Source organism: Bos taurus, chromosome 15 (assembly GCF_002263795.3).
Source record: "Bos taurus isolate L1 Dominette 01449 registration number 42190680 breed Hereford chromosome 15, ARS-UCD2.0, whole genome shotgun sequence".
Classification (NCBI taxonomy): domain Eukaryota; kingdom Metazoa; phylum Chordata; class Mammalia; order Artiodactyla; family Bovidae; genus Bos; species Bos taurus.
The window spans coordinates 80,952,642-80,975,141 of record NC_037342.1 but is presented as its reverse complement, the minus strand read 5'-3'; the positions used below and the strand labels follow the sequence as shown (position 1 = coordinate 80,975,141).

Genomic DNA, 22,500 nt, shown 5'->3' with positions numbered 1-22,500 from the left:
TCCACATATTTGGCTTTATTTTGTTCCTCAATAGTGCTATCATACTCTGACTTACTGTGTATTTACTTGCTCACTTAATGCCTATCTTCCTCCAGCTGGAATGTGAGCTCCGTGAGTCCCAGTGGGTGCACAGCAGGCTCTCGGATCTCTTTCAAACAAAGATGTTTCACTTTTTCAGTGAACGCAAAAAATTAAACTTTGGAAAAGTAAATCAACATTATTTCATTTTTCTTTCTACAAATTTCTTTCTAATTGTGACGTTAGGCCCATCAATGGGGGTCTCAAGTAGTCTTACCTGCAGATTTGGCTGACCTTCAGCAGGGCAGACATTCAATGGTCAATTCTTCCCTGGTTTACAAAGCAGCCAACAGAGAACTAAACAGAAGAGAGGTTACAGAACTTCCCCCATCCCAACAAAGAAACAGTGAAAAGAAATCAGATTGGCACCAATTTCTCCTTTAAAATAGATCACTCTATTTTAAAAGTGTACTGAATATACACCAGCTACTTTATTTCAATGAGATTTACTTCATTTGCAATAAAATGGAACCTGTAGGTGCTTTGATAAAAGTACTGAAAAGTTGACCTAGTTTCTATAACAATGCCTTATATCCTCAACCACCAGAATACATTTTGGGTTTTTCAAATATAAGCTCCCTAAAACAAATATCTTTACTCCACAAAGACACCTCTCAATACACGGCCGCATTCAGTACTGAACAACATGGGAAACACACACAGAACCGATAAATACCCCGTAAGTGACTTCCTTTTACTCCAGGAAAGTAAGTATCTTCTGCTCTACTGAATAAAAATGAGCAATTAATTAGTAAATGTGGGTGATATTTGAAAATGGGGGGGAAAAAACCTTAATCTGAATTAGAACCCAGTCTTCTTGAATCATAACAATTAATCCTAATATAGACCTAACTGAAATAACCAAATTCAGTATCCTAATACTCGAACCTTCACCACATGAGTACAATTTATTCTATTTTAAAAATTAGAAATTTCTTTCATATTAAGTGTTAGTGAGGCAAAGTGATGCCCATGAAGACCACCAACCTAAGGGGAAAAAGATAGGGGAGGCAAAAAGGTAAAGGAGACACCAAATAAAAAGAGGAAAGCGAACGAAAAGGAGAAACAGGAGAATCAGTAGAGGGAAATGTGGGTTTAAAAAACCACAGAGGACTTCTCTGGTGCGCAGTGAGTAAGAATCTATCTGCCAACGCAGGGGACACAGGTCTGTCTGATCCCTAGTCCGGGAAGGTCCCACAGGCTGAGGGGCAACTAAGCCACAACTACGGAGCCCATGGGCTCCATGGTCCCAAAAGAGAAGCCACATACTGAGAAGTCCACACACCGCAACTAGAGCAGCCCCCAGTTCGCTCTGTCGCAAGCAGAGAAGCCCATACGCTGCAGCAAAGACCCAGCACAGTCACAAATGAACACCTATGGGGTTAGGAGAAGTCATGATAGGAAGCTATAGAGAGCCAACAGAAACGAAGTGTAAAGGCTTTCCAGAACACTAGTTTCATGGGTTATTTGGTATGAGGGAAGGAAAAACTTAGGCTGGAAGAAACCAAAAGCTTCCAGACAAGGCTGCAGTTAACACATATGTATTTCCCACAGGCCACAGTTTAGTTTTCCACATATAAGAGCAGACAGACCACTTTCACAGAAGCACACTTCTCACAGGAAGCACTGATGAACTCAAAATCTCTGTGTGTCTCAGTTTTGCAAATGTCCCATAAATAAGGGTTGGAAATAGAAAATGATGTTTCCTTAACATTAAAAAGTGAGGTTTATTTCAAGAGAAGACAGTAAAAAAACCACCTTCATCGCTGTGCAATTGCTTCCTGTACATTCAAAACTAACGTTATCCTACAAAATCCCGGTTGGACAAGTGAGACATCAAGGGAAAGAAACTGGTCCGAAATTAAGAATAATAAACCCAAACAAAGCTTTTTCAATCCACTCTCTACCAAAATTAAAGGAAGTTTACCCTTGGATGCTAGATTTCTGTCTCCTGTAGATACAAAAAGATGGGAGAAATTGTATTGCTGTTTTTTCCCCCTAAAGTATCCAAATCTCCTAAGAAATTTGCAGCTTTGGCTGCCACCAGCTTCTCTTCTCTCACTCACGCCTCAATTTATTAAGAGCTATCCATTCCCACAGCACCCGTACTTTGGACTACCCTGCCTCCACAACTTAAACTTGCCTATCGCTAAAGGCACTTTTTGTCTATTTAAAAAAAAGAAAGAAAAGCCTATTCATCCAGGATACCCATTTATTCTGTAATAAAAGCATCTATATCCACCACAGAGTCTCAGGTCTTAAGACACCTTAAAGGAAACTTAGTCAGACAAATGATGTTTGAATTCATTCAAAGTATTCATTCTAATAGCAAAAACGAGGTGTTCCCATGAGCCAGACAACAGCCTATGAATTTCGCATGTATTAAGTCACTTCATCATCACAACAATCCTATGCGACAGTTAATATCATTGTCCTCATTTCACATACAAGGAGATCGAGGCATAGAGCAATTAAACAATCTTCCCAGGGCTACTTCGCTAGTTAAGTGGTAGAAGATTTGAACACAGGTACCCGTCTATGGTCAGACACGACTGAAGCGACTTAGCAGCAGCAGCAGCAGCAGTCCAGCTCCAGCATCCACGCTCTTAGCATGCAGAGCTGCCCTGCTTCTATATTTGTGGCACATTTAGATTGGAAATTCCCTGTTTGGTCAGCATATTGATCAAAAAATACAGAATAATAAAGCATTTATGGCAAAATTTTAACAACTGGTGTTAAGGTGAATGAAGGATATACAGGAGTTATTGTACTCCTATTCCAATTTTTCTGAAAGTCTGAAATGTTTTCAAAATAAGTTTTATCATCCAAAATGGGGCATGTTTTGTGACCAAATTACCTGTAGGCCATCAGAGAAGACTTTGAGAAAAGAAAACTCTCGATCTTTATAATGTCCCCACTACATGCCTAATCTAAATGCCCACATCATTCCAATCAGGTTTAAGGACTCACTGGAGAGGAAAATGGCCTTAAAATGGAAAATACTGTCCCTGCACCAGAATAATAAATATTAAGTATTGAGAACAGGGTCCACATTTAATAATCAATAACATGCAATTCCAAGTAGAATGGGGGGTGGGGGGCGGTTACTTCCAAAAATACATTATACAATAAAACTAAATACAAATCAATCCATACCTTCATATCCCACTGGATAGTTCTAACTGAACAGTCGTTCTTCCCCGCCTTTACAATCTCCCTGCCAGGAGATATCAATGCCCTCTATTACAAACCTTGGAGGCAGCTGCGTTTAGGCAGAGCAATCCCTATTTCAGCGTCTCATAGCATTTAACCCCTTTTGCAAGGAAAGAGAACATGAAATCACATAGTAGTAAGCTATGGCTCATTCCTTTAGGCAAATTTCTTGTTACTATTATTCCTAATTTCCCAGAAAATTAATTTGGGTTCTTAAACTCATAAACTTTCCAATACACTTTGTGAACAAAATCTCCTAGTTTCATAGCGAAAGCAGTGACAAAAAATGTATATATATAATGATGTCCAAACATACTTTATTTGAAGCACTAATGTTCAAACTATCATTTCAAGCTTTTTATGTTTTTATTAACGAGTATAAAAACCATTTACTTCCAACACAGCTGAAAGCAATACTTCCCTGCTGCTGCCCTAATATGTTCTGGGTAACCAGTTCCTCCCCTCTAGAAAATGGTTACATATAAGGTTTCAGTGGCTGAAGTTAACAGCTGCCTATAATATGAGATGAACTGCCTAGGATTCTTAACTATTTACACTATTATTTGTACTGCTTGCCCAGAAAAGAAACAGGATTAAAGAAAAATTCAAATTTTAAACCTTCAATTCTTTCTAAAAACTGTATTTAAAAATGGAAGGTAGGCAATGTATAAAAAGTTAAAACTACAGACTAAATTTCAAAATCACATAGCAATTTTATTCATCTTTGTTGAATTTCTTCCCATCTCAACTTCCTTTCAGCCTTCCCCACAAAAGTCCCTCACTGATTCCCATCGTGCCTTATTTAACCAAGATTTACTGAGCACCTCAATATATCACCAGGGCTTCCCTGGTGGCTCAGATGTTAAAGCGTCTGCCTGGAATGCGGGAGACCTGGGTTCGATCCCTGGGTCGGGAAGATCCTCTGGAGAAGGAAATGGCAACCCACTCCAGTAATCTTGCCTGGAGAATCCCATGGAGGGAGAGCCCTGATAGGCTACAGTCCGTGGGGTCGCAGAGTAGGACATGACTGAGCGACTTCACTTCACTCGATATATCCCAGACACTAAGACAGGCGCTAAGGGGATACAGAGATAAGACAGTATCTACACTCAAGCAGGTCAGTATAGGGGAAAAGACAAAAAAAAAAAAAAAACAGACAATTGTAATACAGTGTGATAAACATTATTTGAACTACCTGCTACAAACCTCTCCCTGCAAATGGGCAATTCATTCCAAACCCAAGTCAGAAAATTCTCTGGAAGAAATTTCACTGACAATCAAATAAAGTTTGAGGCATTTCCAGTAGGTTTAAGAATTACAGGACAATAATGAAAAAAAAAAAAAGAATTACAGGACAATAATGGTGTGCATATGGAAAGATCCCTGTAATAAAGTTGAGATAATATCCATTCTAACATATCTAGCTCCTTACAGCTTTATGGAAAATGGATTTTTTACATACACTACTCTACCTCGGAGCATGCAGGAACTCTAAGCAAGCACTGACCTTCCTCAGGATGAAGCACTCCTGCCTCTCAAAAGGGCTCAGTTTAGTTCTGGCTCTTGTTTCTATTCTCTCTGGAGAACGGCAGTGTTTTAGCGGTTAAATCCACTAACTTTATATAGTCAGAACAGGGTTTAATCCTGGCCTTGGTCACTTACAAGCACTGAAATTTTCAGCAAACCTCAGGTTCTCTGAGGCTCAAATTCCTTAAAAAACAAAAAAATAAACCAAAAAACAACAAACAGAAAGTTACTGTAGGAAATTAAATAAATAGTTCAGGCAAAATGGTTAGCACTCACTGAGTAAACAAGGTGGGGGCGGGAGAGGGAGGGCTGGCACTTAGGAACAGGGGCACCAGGTACCAGAGCAGAAAGCAGTGAATTACACCGAGCTAATCACTTTGGTATTCCAACTGAATAATGATCTACGCTTAATTTATTTGCATCCATCCTCTCTCACTCATCTCTAGAGATCATCTACCTCATAAACCCAAGGCTGAAATTGCAATTACTCAGAGCTTCTTTTTAAGATTTCCAACAGTCCCCATTTTTATCCTAGCTGAAAGAACGTGTTCTAACCCCTTTGACTCTCCATAAGTGAACCCTAAGAAAGGAATTAAGACTCTAGACACCCAAAGGAGGCCCCTACCTAGAACACAGACCATACCTTAGTCATATAACAAAGAAACCAACAGCATAGAGGAGTCAAACAAGGAAAGGAAAATCTGCAGGACTCATACTTACTTGTCATTTTCTACCCCCAAACCAAAATGAGGAGCAAAACAAAAAATAAAAGATTTACTTATTCACACTCTTCCTCTATTTCCTGGAAGAACTAGCAGAGGTGAGGTAAAAGACGAATCTTCCATCTTATCATTCAAAAGGCTCTAATAGCACACACCAGTCAAAACAATGCCTCAGTTCGTGGAAATAGTCCTGGACGCTTTACAACCAGGATGCTCACTGCAGTGATACAAAGCCCAGTGTTTAAAGCTGGACCCAAACCACCACCACTCAGCCACCCAGAACCTGTTTTCAAACTGCCTTTGTACTCGCTCCGACTCCCTCATCCCTCCCCCTAAAGGCTGAGTGGGAAACGGACACTCTGGCAGCAGCACGACCGATCCTCCAGAGATCCTCCAAGAAACCCCCTAGGCTGCAGTCAAGGCTGAAGGGAGCTTTCGAAAATTTGGAAATGATGTGACTACAGCCCAGCAAAACACACACGTCGTCCTTTCTCTTTCTTTTTAACTGCACTTGCTATAATCAGATGATCCAGACATTAAAACCTTACTGTAGCCCTTGCATAAATTAGATTAAAAGGGACAAAGTTCAGTTTCCTCTGAAGCTACAACCTCACAAGAATGAGATTATCTTTCAAGAAACAGTCTTGTCCTGGAAAAGAAATTCAAGGAAGTGTTCTAGTCTAAAAAGAATTAAGGGGCGGGGTGGCGTGGGGTGGGGGGTTCAAAAATCAGAGGATTAGTATAGATACATACCAGTTTAAATCTAATAGCAGCTTACATATTAAGGACCATCCTGCTACAATTAGAGCAATGTCTATTGCAGTTATAATTTTGCAGATGATTCGCATTTTCAAAGGGAGAAGGTAGGGAACATCCAGTTTTCAGCTACCGAGGAGCCGGCTATATGCTTATCTAGTATTTTTGCAAGAATGTATGTGCAAAACAAAAACAAATCTTAAGATTAAACGTAAGATACGAAAGCACAGCCATGGGCCTTCAGTTCTTAAAAGATTTCTGATTTCACAGCAAGTTAACCAAATCAAAAATGCACCTCCAAAAAAACAACTTTCAGATTGGTTTAAAAATAAGAATTACCCCTGTTCTTTCGCAAACGCACCCTACACACTAGAGTCTATATTAAGTGTTTCAGCCTGACCTTTTTTGAATCCCAGCCTCTTTCAGAGAGCACAAAGCTGAAAATGTCTCTTGTGTGCTACTTTAACTCAGGTGAGCTAAAAGGCATGGCTAGAGGTTCCTTATCCCTTTAAGCACGGACACCAGACATCATGGTACGTGCAGACTGAACATATAATACCGCCACAAATCTTTGCCATCAAAGGTAGTTTTAGAAGGAAGGGGATGGCAATCCAGTTACCAAGGATCTATCTGTTTTCTTTTACAAGGCAAAGCAGGGAGGCTAAGTCTAGAAGGCGAAAGAGGCTCCCACCCACCACACCTGAAAAAGTAAAAGAGGGATCCACCCAGGAACAGCAGGGCTGAAACCGATCTGGGCGGTTCAAACTCTCCAGGGGGAAATATCACTATTTAAGCTGCAAAGCTCCCTGCAACTTTCTGCTTTCACAAATTTAATGACAAAAGGGAGAAAAAAAACTTTTGAAACATATTTAGAACCATCTGTATAACTAGCTTCCGACCCGGACAAATTCCTTTCCCAACCCACACACAACATGCCAAAAAAAACCAACTTTCGGTTTGGGCTCTGAAAACAGAAGTTTGTTAGCCTAACCTAGAAAAAAACACATACAATCAAAGACCACACCAAAATGTAAATTTATGGAACAGCTCTCACCCCTCTGAATCTATTCATCTCCCTATATTAGACCTAGAAGTTTGTTTCTGGGTCTTGAATATCTTCCTTTGCTTTAAATACGATAAAATACCAAAATTCCCCCAAATAAGTAGAAAGAAAAATTAATAATTGTTTAAAAGTCACTCGTCAGCATAACAGACCCTCTCGTTTTCAAATTCCCTCGGTTACCATAAGACAAAAATTCAACTTGGCTTATCCTGCTTTACCCGTCTATACACATATTTTTTAAAAAGGCACACACCTCAAATGTGGACTTCTGAAAACCACTTCTTTAAGAGAGAAAACCAAGGCTCCGTCAATGTGCTGAGAAAGACAAATCCAGCAAGGTAGTTGCTTTTTCGCCACCTCTTCCTCCTTTCAGGATCTTTCCTGCTCTTCTTTCTCTCTCTCCCCTTTTTTTTTCTCTCAGATCCAACACCTAAAATGGAAGTTGCACCCAGCCAAAGGCTAGGGAGCCTGGGTGGTGACAAACTGATCTGGCAGCCCTACCCCCTCGCTTTCCTAAGTGATGTCAGCCCCTGAGAACTTCCAATAGGAGCTGGGCATAAATCAGGGAGCTGATTTTATCCAATAGGAAACTTTATTATAGGAAACAGGGGAAAAAAAGCAAGAGGAGGAGAAAAAGAGACAGGGGGAAGTTTTATATATATATTTATGTTTAAAGTGGAGACTATATAATCTCTAAGGAATTACTGCAGAGCTGGGAGGAGTCGGGGAAGGGGGCTGAAGGAACAAGGGCTTTCTAGAATGGCATGCCTAAGAACCACGGTTCTCTTTGATGGTGGAGTTCTTGCTCCCTCCTTCCTTTCCGGGTAGGGGAGAAAAAAAGCTGATTTTATTTGCCTGCTGTGATTTGGTTTGTTGCTTTCTACCCCAGAGCATTTCCCACAGGAAGACAGGATGGGAAGGAGCAAGAAACACTAGAAACAGGGCTACAGCGTGCTGGCTGGGGTAGCAGGGGATATCTGGGGTGAATTCTCAATTTTATTCTGGTTTAAGTGCATTAGAGTGAATTAGAAAAACAAATACTTCGACTTAACATTTTTAGTGTCTATACTTTCAACTGGGCTTCCCTGGTGGCTCAGCTGGTAAGGAATCCGGCTGCAATGCCGGAGACCTGGGTTTGATCCCTGGGTTGGGAAGATCCCCTGAAGAAGGGAAAGGCTACCCACTCCAGTATTCTGGCCTGGAGAATTCCATGGACTGTGTATCCATAGGGTCGCAAAGAGCTGGACGCAGCTGAGGTACTTTCACATACACACATACTTTCAACTAGAAGGAAGCTGAATCCACTAGGCTGTTGAAGAAAATCAGTCTTCTCATTTGCCCCAAATCAAAATAACGTGGGCTTGAGGGGCATAGTAAATGATATCCCATAAACAAGTGATATATTTGGAGACAACAGCACGTGCAAGGAAAACAAACTCTCACATCAAGAAAATTCAATCCATTTGTGAAGTTCGGGCTTAAGAAGGTCTAGTTCATACATTCTCTTTACGCTTGACCTAAACAAAGGATTATAACAGGTATTCTTTTTCTCATTAAGAGTTATCTTTAATATGTTCTCAGACTATTAGGCCATGAAGGGCAGAGATTGAAAATTTTTTATGCTTACAAAGACTATTATATTATGGTCATTAACTATATGAAAATGATAATGATGAACTGAAAATTTCCTTTTTCGTTCTTACTGAAAAATCTAAAAATCTGAAGGCTGCTACCAAATGAATCTTCATAAAGTTTTCACAATTTAAAACAGTGGTTAAGAGCACAGGCTCCGCAGTGAGGCTGACTGGCTCCAACCGCCTCTCCTAAGTATACCTAATCAAGTAAGTGTGCTGCATACTCTGTGGCTCTCCAGGTGGCGCAGTGTAGAGAATCTGCCTGCCGATGCAAGAGACTCAGGAGAATGGGTTGAGGAAGATCCCCTGGAGAAGGAAATGGCACCCCACTCCAGTGTGCTTGCCTGGAGAATCCCATGGACAGAGGAGCCTGGGGCGGGCTACAGTCCACGGGGTCACAAAGAGTTGGACACGACTGAGCGAGCAGCACACACATGCTACACACTGTGCAACCCTGGAAAAGTTATATAATTTCTCTGTGACTCAGTTTCTTAACTATGAATGGAGATAATAACTATATCTCTCTCATAGGACTGTTGAGAGAATTAAAATACATATAAAGTTCTTAAAATAATACATGGCATACAGTGTAAACTCAATAAGTTATGATTATCAATATCTACCCTGCCAAAAAATTTTCAATAGCTCACCATTGCCCCAAAATAGCAACCAATGATGAGGCATCCATCATGTAAGGGCACTTTGCACTCAATATCCCTAACTTCTAAAATACCACCATGGAGACAGTATTACTACCATTTTACAGATGAGAAAATCAAGGCTCAGCAAGGTTAAGAAACTTGCCTGAGCTCAACCAGCTAAGGAGTAAACCCTTATCAGTCTAACTCCAAACCCATGCTATTTCCATCCCTTACACTGTGGTCAGGATAAAGGCCAAGCTCCTCGTCTGTTTTCAAGATCCATATTTATTCATCCAATACATTATAGTAACATTTATTAACCATAATCTGACCCTCCTTATCTATCTAAACTGGAATTCCACTCCTCAGCATGAAAGTGCCCTTCCAATCAGGTTTAGACCCTCTCATTTGGTCTAATGTGGCCAAAAAGAACTTCTCTCAGAAGTGCTGGAAGACCAAACAGACATCACAGCACCTGTCTGATGGGCTTTAAACAAACTAGAATGGGAAATGAACACATTTGACAAAGAAACAAACAGGCTTTAACTCTCATTGCCTAAGAATCTTTTCCAATTACCTTATCACATCGTTTACCTCTGCTGCTGCTGCTGCTAAGTTGCTTCAGTCGTGTCTGACTCTGTGCGACCCCATAAACGGCAGCCCACCAGGCTTCCCCGTCCCTGGGATTCTCCAAGCAAGGACACTGGAGTGGGTTACCATTTCCTTCTCCAATGCATGAAAGTGAAAAGTGAAAGTGAAGCTGCTCAGTCGGGCCGACTCTTAGCGACCCCATGGACTGCAGCCCACCAGGCTCCTCCGTCCATGAGATTTTCCAGGCAAGAGTACTGGAGTCGGGTGCCATCGCCTTCTCCCTCTTTTACCTCTACTGTCCATCTATTCCTAGTCCTGTACAGCAAGTTTAAAAGCCAAAGATGATTGTCAAGGAAAACAACACCAGAAATCAACCAGTTTGTTGATTCACTGGTTCCTAGATGACAGCCATTATCTAGAATAAGCTATGATTTTCTAGAGATGGATTAGTCTCATTTTCTTCACACCACCACTAACAGATTGCAAATATTTTGACTTCCTTCCTTCATGCATGTGTGTCTGTGCGTTTTCCTGTCTCCCCCACCAGAAGATAAGCTCCATGAAGGCATTAAAAATTCTCTTTCTAGTGTATCCCCAGAGCTCAGCCTTGTATATCAAATTTAGCAACACATGAATAATGAAATGAAGTCTGTTGTCTTACTAGTTAAATAATCCTGGACAAGTCATTTAGCATTAATGAATTTGTAGATAACATTCAAAATAAAATTATATACAAATTTTTGAGGTTTGACAGAAAACAGCAAAATCCTGTAAAGCAATTATCCTTCAATAAAAAATAAATTAAAAAAAATTATATACAAATTTAAACAGTTAACTCAGTGATGAAAAGTTGTTAAATTTATCTGAAACAGCCATCTTCGAATAAAGAATCATAAGGATTAACACTCACTGAGGGAAAACCTGTTTATACTCAGTGAATAGAAAATAAAATTAAAAGACGTGTTCCTTTTGGGTTATTTTGAACACCTACTGTAAGCCATGCGCCCTTCTAGAGGTCAAGGATAATGAGACAGACAAGTACCCTGCTCTCAATAAGTTTACAGTCTAGCTGGGTCAGGGGAAATTGCAGGTGAACAAATAAGATGTCAGATGGAACACTATGCAGAGATCAAACAGACTGACGAGAAGGACTTGCGGCTTGTTCTAGATTGGATGTCAGGGACAAACTCTCTGCACAAGTGACATTTAAGGGAAAATCTGAATGGTAAGAAGCAGCCAACCTTGAGAAAATATGAACAATGGTAATTACTAATGCCAAAGCCCTAAAGTGTGGGGCTGAAATATACTGGATCCAGCAGAACATGCTGGAAATGAGGGAGGTATAGGTGGGAATCAGAGTATAAAGGCATCTATAGGTTAGAGAAAGGAGTTTTGATTTTATTCTAGGTGAAAGAAAGCCTGTGGAAATTTTAAACAGCAGAATGACATAATCCAACCAACATTTTGAAAAGGTCTGGCTGCTTATGTGACAAATGGATTAAAGTAGAGGGAAGAGTGAAAGCAAGGAAATCCGTTTGAAAGTCAAGTTGCAGGGATATGCAGCTGACTGCAGAAGTAGCAGTAAAAATGGAGAGAAATCAGTGGCTGTGTTCAGAGAAAAAGGGCTGTTTTTATTGGAGCCTTTTCTCCCCCTTTCTTTTTTTCTTTCTGTTCTTCATTTTGTTTTTAATGCATGGAAGACTACATTCAGTACGCATTTTACAACTCTCAAAGTTTAACTTCTCCACCCACAACCATCATCACATACACACAAAGAAAAGATATCATAAACTGAACTATGAAATAAAACTGTACTTAAAAAAGAAATGTTAAAATTATTATATAGAGCAGAGCATTGTGCTGTGATGACTTTACTTCTAAAACAGCCTAAAACTATAAATGCCAAAGAGAAGAAATTTTTTAAAATCCAACTCCAAAAAAAAAAAAAAGTCTACTCATACAAAGGAAAACAAAACATTTTTACTTCTTTCTCTGCTCTGATGGCAACACATTACCATCCTAAGTTTGCCATTTTTGAAGCCTTGGGTAGGATGGCCATTTTTCATTCCCTTTATAAAATCGACTAACACAAGATTTAACTAAACTGTTGTTGCATTTAAAACAAACAAACAAAGAAGTGAGTCCTCTCTACCTCTTGAAAATTAGTCTAGTCCTGATAACAATATATTTCTGAGAGGACGCAATATTTATATTTTCTTGACAAACGCTATAGATTCACCTACGGCGGCACTGCACCTGACGAGTCAAGGCTCCATTTCCACAGTAACAGATGCTGCAAACAAGTATTCCGTCTTTTTCCCTTGCTTGCTTTCGTGTGTATGTGTATGCGTGTGTGTATGTGTGTGTGCCGGAGAAGGAAATGGCAACCCACTCCAGTGTTCTTGCCTGGAGAATCCCGGGGACGCCAGAGCCTGGTGGGCTGCCGTCTATGGGGTCGCACAGAGTCGGACACAACTGAAGCAACTTAGCAGCAGCAGCATGTGTGTGTGTGCGCGTGCGTGCGTGTGTGTGTGTGTGTGACGCGCTGGCAGCATCTAAAATTCTGTCCTCCTTCTGCTAAGTTTTATGTCCTTTGACGAACTGCTACCTCTTCAAAGTCTGACAGCAACCCCAAATGTCATTCTGTTCCTTGCTTCTTTCTTCATCTCAAGGGCAGGGAGCTCAAACTAGGGAAAATATTACCTGACTTGGCAATCCATGCCCCGCCCCATATTTCAACCACCTCAGATCCTTTTGAAAAGATATAAGATAGCAATCAAGGCACACTTGAGCGCCCAGTACTATTCACCGCTCTCCGCTTTGTCCCTGGACAGGTTCCCCGTCTCTCAGGTACCGTCCTTCCTGCCTCCGGCCGGGTGACTGCACCACACTTTGTCCCCGGTGGCGTTGGATTTGGCCGGCTCCGTCCAGCGCAGGACGACACCGGGCAGCTACCTGAAGCCGGGACCCAGGTCCTAACACGCACGGGGCAGAGAACTGCTGTGCGGTTCCGACGCGGCTTGGCGTGCTCTCAGAATGTGTGGTCTCTAGATCATTTATTTTTTGTCTCACCCCTGAAAACAGCTTGTTTCTGACCAGGAAGTGCGCTAAAGACCTCAACACTCGAGATCCCTCCGGATGGAGAGTTCTGCCCCCACCTCGGGTCATCAGGTCTCCCAGATGTGGGTCTGGGGTGGAGTCTATGACAAACCTGAAATCAGGAGTTAGCCCAGGAACCTTGTTCCAGAACATTCCTGGCCTCAGGAGCCACCTAGTGTGAGAGACATGTGGGACCAGGTGCGACTGGCGCCATCTGTAAGCCTTCGCCTCCATTACGTCTGGGGCGCTCTTAGCAGGACCAAGGCCATTACCAGCCTCCTCCACGGGAAGCCGGAGGTGTCCTCCCACCTCCTTGGAGCCTCTTTTCCATTTGTTTTCATCGGGTGCCAAGGATGAGGCCTGCTCCTACAGAATCCCTCCCCGGCGGGCCCTTCCCCCTGTCTCGCGCCGTGGGAGCCCTCTTGTCCCCAGCCCCCAAGTCCCTCGAGACTTAGCTTCCCGCCCAAAGCGCCCCTCGCCCTGTGATTGGCTGTCTGAGGGGCCTTGGCCAATGCGGGATGACGTATTCGCCCGGCGTCAACCCGCGAGGCTGGGGGAGGAGGAAGCACGTTGGGTCCGCGACGTGCGTGCGTGTGGTGCGCGAGGACGGTGGCGCGAGGTGTGTGGTGCGAGGTGTGTGGTGCTGGCTGCGTGGCCTCAGGCTTTCGCTGTCAGCGCCCCCCACCACCACCGCCCTGGTGCACGCGTGTGCCGGGGCCCGCGCCAGGACAAGGGCATTGTGGGGGCGGCTGCAAAGCCCGTGCGGCCGGAGGCGACAGTGAGGGCGAGCTTTGGATTCGGGCCTCCGGGACCCCCACGCTCCATTCCCAGAAACCTTCGCGCCGAGAGGTCTCTCTTCAAAGGAGTTGGGCCCGGGGCGCCCGGAGCTTGCGGAGCGCCCCGTTTTGCAGGGCCTTCCCTGAAGCCCTGCGTTCCCCGCTCCGCCAACCCCGATTCCTTTGGTTCTGGACAGGGAAGGAGACCTCGGGACGTTGTGCAGCTTTGCTAAGCCTCCCCGCGCCAGGCTGGAGTGTGGGAGGAAGCAAGGCAGTCTGGATCGAGGACCCAAGCACCGAGACGACCGCAGGAGCATCTCCTCCCGCAGAGCTATTCCAGGTTGGGTCTGGGGGCGAGGCCCAGTGCTGGTGGGTCGGGAAGTCTCCCCCAGGGCCTATGTTTGGGCCCTTGCAACCGCTGCCATCCTCCACTTCCGTGTCTCTGGCTGGGATGGAATTGAACCTACGGTTTCTTAATTTACCTTTTCCACTCGTTTCTTTCCCGATAGTTTGACGTGAACCGTTTGGAGCCCCAGTGCCACCTGACGGAAACCTGCATGCCGGGAAAGGAACGCCACCTGTGCAGCGTGTGGGGATCTCGGTGCAGAAAACTGGAAACGTAGTAAGCCCGGAGTCCAAATACCCAGCTTGTGCTTGGGAAGGGATAGAATCTAGCATAATCATCCTTGCTTCACTGTTAGCCAGATAGTTAACCAGATTGACAAACCTAAAGGCTAAATTCTGTACCAATTTCCAGGCGGAAACAGGCTTCCTCTGGACAAGAACATCTGAACCAAGGGTGGCAGTCTTGTTATTTCGGTTGGAGACCTCACCAAGCCCAGCAGCTTCTCTTCTCTGCTGTGCACCCTCTGCTGGTTAGTGTGATAGAGTGAGCTTGGAGAAAATAAGGCGTGTGTGACTTCTTAGAGATCATTTAATACTCAATAGGTGTTTTGTTAAAATGTGTTACATGTGGGAAGTATACCCATGAAACTCAGAAACGTGGTGCTCAGGAAAAATATGAGCAGTCAGCACCACGGGAGTTGAGTCCCTGGTGATATGAACGAGGAAGGCTTAAGGAAAACAGAAATTCCACTCGTGTAGTGCCAGTTCTGTGCCGGGCACTCACACTGCTAAGCGGTTTGGTAGAAAGTGACTCATTAAATCTCTCAAACAGCCTTATGAGGTTAGTACAGGACTATTATACTTCTCATTTCCTAGCTAGATCAGAAAATAAGACTCAGAGAAGTTAGATAATTTGCCTGAAATTATATAGCTCAGCTAATAAGTAACAGAGCTGAGATTCAAATCTAAGGCTATCAATGAGCTCCCATCTGTAACCACTAGGATATTCTTAAGATACACTTGGGGGCACAATCCCTGGATTTATGGTTCCTCAATTCATGCTTTTGTCTCTTACTTTCAAAATTTCTCTGTCATTTTAAACATAAAGAGAAAAAAACTAGGTATAACCATGCCTCTGAAAGGTGTTCTTTCACCCACAGGAATCTGATCCATGAAAACCCAGAAAGGTTGTTAAGAGATCAACATGTGCTCTCCTGCCAGTCCCAAAATCCTGTACAGGAATCCCCGGTTCCTCCGATTAGCTTTTCTGCAGCTTTATCACCAGCAAAAGAGTGGTGTGTTCTGTGATGTCCTTCTGCAGGCAGAAGGTAAGAGACTAGTAGGGACTCAATTGAAAACTCACCATAGACTAAGAGAAAATGATTTTAGGGCCAGGCAGTGAAGAACAAAACCAGGAAAGTGTGTAATGATTGCCTTTGAGTCCTGTTTGGTAAAGAGCTTTTTCTAGGACGGGTACATTTCTCAAAAGTGAAAGTGAGATTATACTCCTTTTAAAAAAAAATGAATTAATTATAAAGCTTCGTAAGTGTAGAAATTCTATAAAATGTGGATAATACGGTAATGGGATGATTGTGAAGATTGAGTTTAACATATGTAAAACACTTAGGTACTTTTAATGTTGTACTAAGCAGAATGTAAGTATTAATGGTCCTATTATGTACTTTTCTGCTTTCTTTTTTATTTATCGTTTTGGGCTGCGCTAGGTCTTTATCGCTGCGCCGGCTTTTCTCTAGTGGCGGTGAGTGGGGACTCTTCATCGAAGTGCGCAGGCTGCTCCTTGCAGTGGCTTCTCTTGTTGCGGCGCATGGGCTCTAGAGTGCACGGGCTTCAGTAGACGGGGCCCTGGGCTCGAGAGCACAGGCTTAATAGTATGGCTTACTTGCTTCTCAGCATGTGGGATCTTCCCAGACCAGGGACTGAACCTGTGTCTCCTGCATTGGCTGGCAAATTTTTTTACCACTGAGCCACCAGGGAAGCCCTGTGTTCCTATTGTCTTGCCAAGCAAGTCACTTCGTCTCTTGGCAGTTCACTTTCTTCATTACCAACATTGTATAACACCCTCCAGTTTACCAAGTACATACAGTATAGTTTAGTTTCTCATCTTGATTTTCACGACAGCCTTGTGATATAAAGAACGTTGTTGTATGGTTCCAGTTCTATACAGATGTGCAAGTTGAGACAGTGATTTAAGTGACTTGTCTGTTGGTTCTCTTAGAAGAGTGGCGTTTCATTCCTTTATTCAAAGTAAACCAAAAAAGTATACTGTACTAGCATGGGCACATAGTATATATGAAGATAAAGCCCATCCTTGTAAGGAGACCATATAAGGGGGAGATATTCCGGTAACCAATGCATTCAGATAACGAGGCAGTGTAATAAATAATATTGGGGTAGATATAGGCTGATACAGGAGTGCAAAAGAGGCACCTACTTAACAGACCTGAGGAGGTTGGGAGATGGGGTTAGGGAGATTTTCTTGGAGGAAATAACCTCTTAGATGAGTTGTGAAGGACAAATAGACGTAGGAAGAAGTGGGGAAGGATTTTTCCAGGCAGAGAAAACAGCATGTACCGAGATTGAGAGGTATGGGCCAGAGGTTTGCAAGTGGTTCATTATGGCTACAGCACAGATTGTAAGAAGTGTATTGATCAGAGCTGTGGCTAAAGAAATTAGCAGGTCTGAAGTGTTATACCAAAGAAGATGCTCTTGTCCTCAGAACACTGGAATTATACTTGTAGATTTTAAAGAAGAAGGTCATAACTTGTTTAGAAATAGCACTCAGGCAATGAGGGGAATTATTAGATTGTTATTGAGTCCAGATAGGAGGCTGTTTCGGGATCCAGGAAAAAGGGAATTGTGGCCTGAACTAAGGCATTGAGAATAGAAAGAAATATATGGTTTATGAGCTATTAAAGATAAGTATTAAAGAGGTATACGAATGTGAAAATTGGACCACAAAGAAGGCAGAGTACTGAAGAATTGATGCTTTCAAATTGTGGTGCTGGAGAAGACTCTTGAGAGTCCCTTGGACATCAGGGAGATCAAACCAGTGAGTGCTAAAGGAGATAAACCCTGAATTCATTGGAAGGACTGATGCTGAAGCTGAAACTCCAATACTTTGGCCACCTGATGCAAAGAGCTGACTCATCGGAAAAGACCCTAATGCTGGGAAAGATTGAGGGCAAGAGGAGAAGGGAACGACAGAGGATGAGATGGTTGGATAGCATCACTGACTCAATGGACATGAGTTTGAGCAAGCTCCAGGAGATAGTGAAGGACAGGGAAGCCTGATGTGCTACAGTCCATGGGATGAAGAGAGTCAGACACAAATTAGCGATTGAACAACAGCAACAAAAAGAATTACAAAATTTGCTGCAGTTAAGAACATAGACTGAGGTAGTCTTGGGTTCAAATCTTGTCCCTGCTCCTTCAGTTCAGTCGCTCAGTCATATCCGACTCTGCGACCCCATGAACCGTAGCACGCCAGGCCTCCCTGTCCATCACCAACTCGGAGTTCACCCAAACTCATGTCCATTGAGTCAGTGATGCCATCCAACCATCTCATCCTCTGTTGTCCCTTTCTCCTCCTGCCCTCAATTTTTCCCAGCCTCAGGGTCTCTTCAAATGAGTCAGCTCTTCACATCAGGTGGCCAAAGTATTGGAGTCTCAGCTTCAACATCAGTCCTTCTAATGAACACTCAGGACTGATCTCCTTTAGGGTGGACTGGTTGGATCTCCTTGCAGTCCAAGGGACTCTCAAGAGTCTTCTCCAACACCACAGTTCAAAAGACTCAAGCTTTCTTTGCAGTCCAACTCTCACATCCATACATGACTACTGGAAAAACCATAGCCTTGACTAGATGGACCTTTGTTGATAAAGTAATGTCTCTGCTTTTTAATATGCTGTCTAGGTTGGTCATAACTTTGCTTCCAAGGAGTAAACGTCTTTTAATTTCATGGCTGCAGTCACCATCTGCAGTGATTTTGGAGCCCAAAAAAGTAAAGTCAGGCACCGTTTCCCCATCTATTTGCCATGAAGTGATGGGACTGTATGCTTAACTAACTGTAATTTTGCACATTACTAGACTATGCCGTCTATGGGGTCACAGAGTCAGACACGACTGAAGTGACTTAGTAGTAGTAGACTATGCCAGTTTACTCATCTGTAATAACAACTACCTCACAAGGTTGCAGTGAAGATTAAAATTAATTCTGGTAAGAGCCTTAGGTGCCTGGCACCTAATAAGGACTCAAGAGTTATTAGGTTTTTTTTTTTTTAAAGAAAACTTAATATTTGATTAGATGCAGTGAGTAAGAGAAAAGGAAGAATCAAATATGACTTCTAGTTTTCAGGCCTGGGCCATTGGGTGAATGTGTTCTTATTTTGAAGTAAAAATCAGGAAGTTTTGGAGTGTGGGGAATGGTGAGTTTACTTTCTAGAAAGCTTGCATTGGAGGTACTTGTGGGACATCCCTGTTGTCTTGCAGGCTGTGGCATGCTTAGTATTTCAGAAGAGGTATCTGGGCAGGGTTGCATCTGGGAATCATCAGCAAGCCTTTGCTAACGGAAGCCATGAGAGAGGGAAAAATTTCTCCAGAAGTGCCCATAAAATGAGAAGGTGGCTCAGGACAGTGGATACCACACAGTGGAGAGATTTCAGGAGAGAACTGAGCCCTAACTGAAAAGTGAAAGTCACTCAGTCGTGTCCGACTCTCAGCCCTGCGCCAATCTCTGCCAGGGTGGTGGCTTCCAACCGGCGGCCTCGAGCCCCCCATGGACTGTAGCCCACCAGGCTCCTCTGTTCATGGAATTCTCCAGGCAAGAATCCTGGAGTGGGTAGCCATGCCCTCCTCCAGGGGATGTTCGTGACCCAGGGATGGAACCTGGGTCTCCTGCGTTGCAGGCAGATTTCTTACTGTCTGAGCCACCAGGGAAGCAAGCTTCCCTGATTATCCTGATTATCCATATCCAAAGCTCATGATCTTTTGATTAGGTCACAAGCAGCTTCTGTACAAATTTTTAAGCTCTTGGGTGAGTCAAAAACATTTATTCAGCAAGTGTTTGAGCCCCTACTTTGTGTCAAGTACTGGGTATTCTTCAGTGAGTCAGACAGGCACCGTTCCTGTCCTTGGAGCTTAGAAGTTTCGTGAAGGAGATGGACAGTTCCAGTGCAGATAGCTGAATGCTGTGATAGCTAGCTAACCCAGACGGGATGGCGGAGGAGGGGTGGGGAAGGCTTTCTGAAAGCCTAAAATAAACCTGTAAAGATAAAAACTGAGTTAGCTGGGTAATGGCAGGATGTTCCAGGTAGGCAGAAGAAACAGATTTCTCCTACTTGAACTTCCATGAGGGCAACAGAAGGGACAGCACATTCAGGCATAGTGTCTGTGTTTAACCCGCGAGCGTGCCGCCGGCCTGAGGTAAATACTTGGGTTTCCCTGCAGGTGAGGCAGTCCCAGCTCACTGCTGCATCCTGTCAGCCTGCAGCCCCTTCTTCACAGAGCGCCTGGAGCGGGAGAAGCCAGCCCAGGGTCGGAAGGTGGTGCTTGAGCTCGGGGGCCTGAAGATCAGGACCCTGAGGAAGCTGGTGGACTTCCTGTACACCTCCGAGATGGAATTATCTGGGGAAGAAGTCCAGGACGTGCTTTCCGCAGCCCGCCAGCTCCAAGTGTCTGAGCTCGAATCCCTTCAGCTAGAGGGTGGGAAGCTGGTGAAGGTCCCTCAGGGTCGAAGGCTGAACAGGGAGTGCCTGCAGCCTCCCAGCCCCGCGCCAATCTCTGCCAGGGTGGTGGCTTCCAGCCGGCGGCCTCGAGCCCCCCTGCCTGTCACCCAGGCGCCCTGTCCTCTCAGGGCAGCGAGACTGAAGTCCTTGGGGAAGGAGGAGGGGCCCCCAGAGAAGAACCACCAAGAGAACCCGGAGAACTCGTCTGGCGCTCTCCTACTCAAGAGGAAGGCCAGGGCCTGCCCAGCTCCACAAGAACCAAGTGCTTCACCATCGAGCCACAGTCAGGGACCCAAAGAGAACAGGAGTGACCCTGCCCTCGGTCCTATCTCACTCTCCCCACCCAGCTTGTACCCCTGCGTAGACGAGCGACTCCTGCCCAGAAAGATCAAGCTGAGCCGCTCAAAGCCGTCTCCCGATGTCTGCACATCCAAGCCTGCCAGCCTCCTCAGTGGAGCCAGCTCAGTGCCCACAGCCCCTGGCCGGCGTCTGTGGCGGCAGAAGAGTACAAATAAAGAAGCACCAGAGGACAAGCAGAAAACGGGGCGAGCTAGTCCCCTCAGGAGCAGCCCAAGTGCATCGGGTCTTGGGAAGACGGCTGGGAACAAGAAGTGGAGCCCCGAAGCCAGGACTCCTCACCCAGACTCAGCAGAGGAGGGGCAGGTTGGGAGAGTGAAGCTTCGAAAGATAGTCAACGGGACCTGCTGGGAAGTCGTTCAGGAGCCTCCCCTCAGAATCTCTCAAGATAGCCCTCAAATCCCAGAACTCAAAGACTCAGGAGAGCCTCTGGGGACACAGCCATCCTCAGGTAAGGAGCAGGACCTGTCTTCCGCGAGAACAAACTTGTGTGAGGACTCACCTGTGTGCTCCAGGCTACAAGACGTTTTGCTCTCTGCCGGCAGCTCCCCAGAGCACCCAGTGGAGAAGTCCGAGTTTGGGTCCAGCCCAGAGCTGGTAGGAAAGGAACCTAGACTGGACATGGGCTGCAGAGAGTCCTACACATTCAACCCAGCCCTGCTTGGGCAGCCCTGCGAAGCTGAGGAGTACCGCATCACCAGTGCTGCCGCCACCAGCGAGCTGGAGGAGATCCTGGATTTCATGCTCTGCGGCTCCGACATTGAGCCGCCCATGGAGTCTCTGGAGAGTCCCCGGGCTGAGGGCTGCAGGACCCCGAGTTACCACCTGACAGAAACAGGCAAGACCTGGATCGAAGGGGAAGAATGGTGTTTGCCAGACGTGGAGCTCTGGCCCAGGGAGCTCACAGGACTGGAAAAGGAACCTCTTAGTGAGAACAAAGAGCCAGCTGAGCCCTTCAGCCCCCTAGTCCTGCCCTCTGAGAACAAAGAGCCAGCTGAGCCCTTCAGCCCCCTTGTCATGCCCTCCGAGGTAAGTGAGGGGGAGGTGTTTTCAGTGGGAGGCTCTTGGACTCCAGACCTGGAAATTAGCAGCTCCCAGCCACTGGAAGGTCAGAGAGACAAACTTCTCCAAATGGACTCCCTTGACCCTCCCCAAAAGTCCTGTGGAGACCTCTCGCCTCCCTGTTCAAACTGGGTGGACGCTGGCCTGGAAGTGTCCCTATCAATGGATGAGGTATTATACCCAGCTCCAGAGGCAGGCAAAGAGGGATCTGGCAACTCGGAGTGGGTGGGTCCACTTCCTGCCAGCCCTGAAGAGGAGATTGATGTAGACTCACTGTCAGAGGGGATTCTACCCATGGGTATTCTCTCCGTGTGGCCTGACCCTTCCTCAGAGTCAGAAACAGAGGTAGATATACTAACGTAGTGGCAAAGCGGGGAGGGCGGGCCACAGGGACTGGGAGGGAGGGACATGCTGGCTAAGAGGCCGCCAACAGGCCAGCATGTGTCCCTGTGCTCTCAGCACCAGAGGCAGGCACACCTGAAGCGCTCCTTCCCTCCCCAGGCTTTTGGAGCCAGGCAAAAGTCATTCCATAGATAGAAGATTATGAACTCGAATCCCCTTCTTTTATAATCTTGTCTTCCAGTTAGTGACAAGTGAAACAATAAACTCTGTGGTCACCAACTCTAGTGAGTCATAGGTGACAGCCAAAGCCAGTCTCCCCGATCAGCAGGCACCTGATCCCTAGTACCTGGTCTGTATGGCTTAGTCACTGCCGGCATGGGAAGTGTAGCCAAAGCTCCATGGGGCTGGGAAGATGTCCTGCACCATCACTTCTGAGAAGTGAGGTGAGAAAAATAGTTCCTTTTATTGCCTTTTCCCCCATAGTTTTTACAAGTGTTTCTCATGCTCTATTAAGGACCATAGGAGACCCAAGTTAATCGGTGACCTCAGGC

At 44.8% G+C, this 22,500-nt stretch overlaps 2 protein-coding genes across 15 annotated transcripts in view; one reads left to right on the top strand and one right to left on the bottom strand.

Annotated features, from left to right (window-relative positions):
* CTNND1 (catenin delta 1) overlaps positions 1-7,858 on the bottom strand; it is a 45,344-nt gene extending 37,486 nt beyond the window's left edge. For 11 of the 14 annotated variants that reach the window (XM_010812882.4, XM_024975234.2, XM_005216539.5 and 8 more), the window contains exon 1: positions 7,613-7,844. The gene's annotated coding sequence lies outside the window, so the exon portion shown is untranslated. Of the gene's footprint in view, positions 1-295; positions 376-7,612 lie in introns of all 14 variants that reach the window. The other 3 variants (XM_059874697.1, XM_059874699.1, NM_001192402.3) reach the window with 2 other exon arrangements.
* Positions 7,859-13,544: 5,686 nt separating this feature from the next.
* On the top strand, positions 13,545-22,499 carry BTBD18 (BTB domain containing 18). Its single transcript, XM_059875179.1, has 5 exons — positions 13,545-14,440; positions 14,610-14,722; positions 14,858-14,975; positions 15,606-15,773; positions 19,911-22,499. The coding sequence occupies exons 4-5, from the start codon at positions 15,650-15,652 to the stop codon at positions 21,968-21,970; spliced, it is 2,184 nt and encodes a 727-aa protein (XP_059731162.1). The 5' UTR covers positions 13,545-14,440; positions 14,610-14,722; positions 14,858-14,975; positions 15,606-15,649; the 3' UTR covers positions 21,971-22,499.
* Position 22,500: the final 1 nt, after the last annotated feature.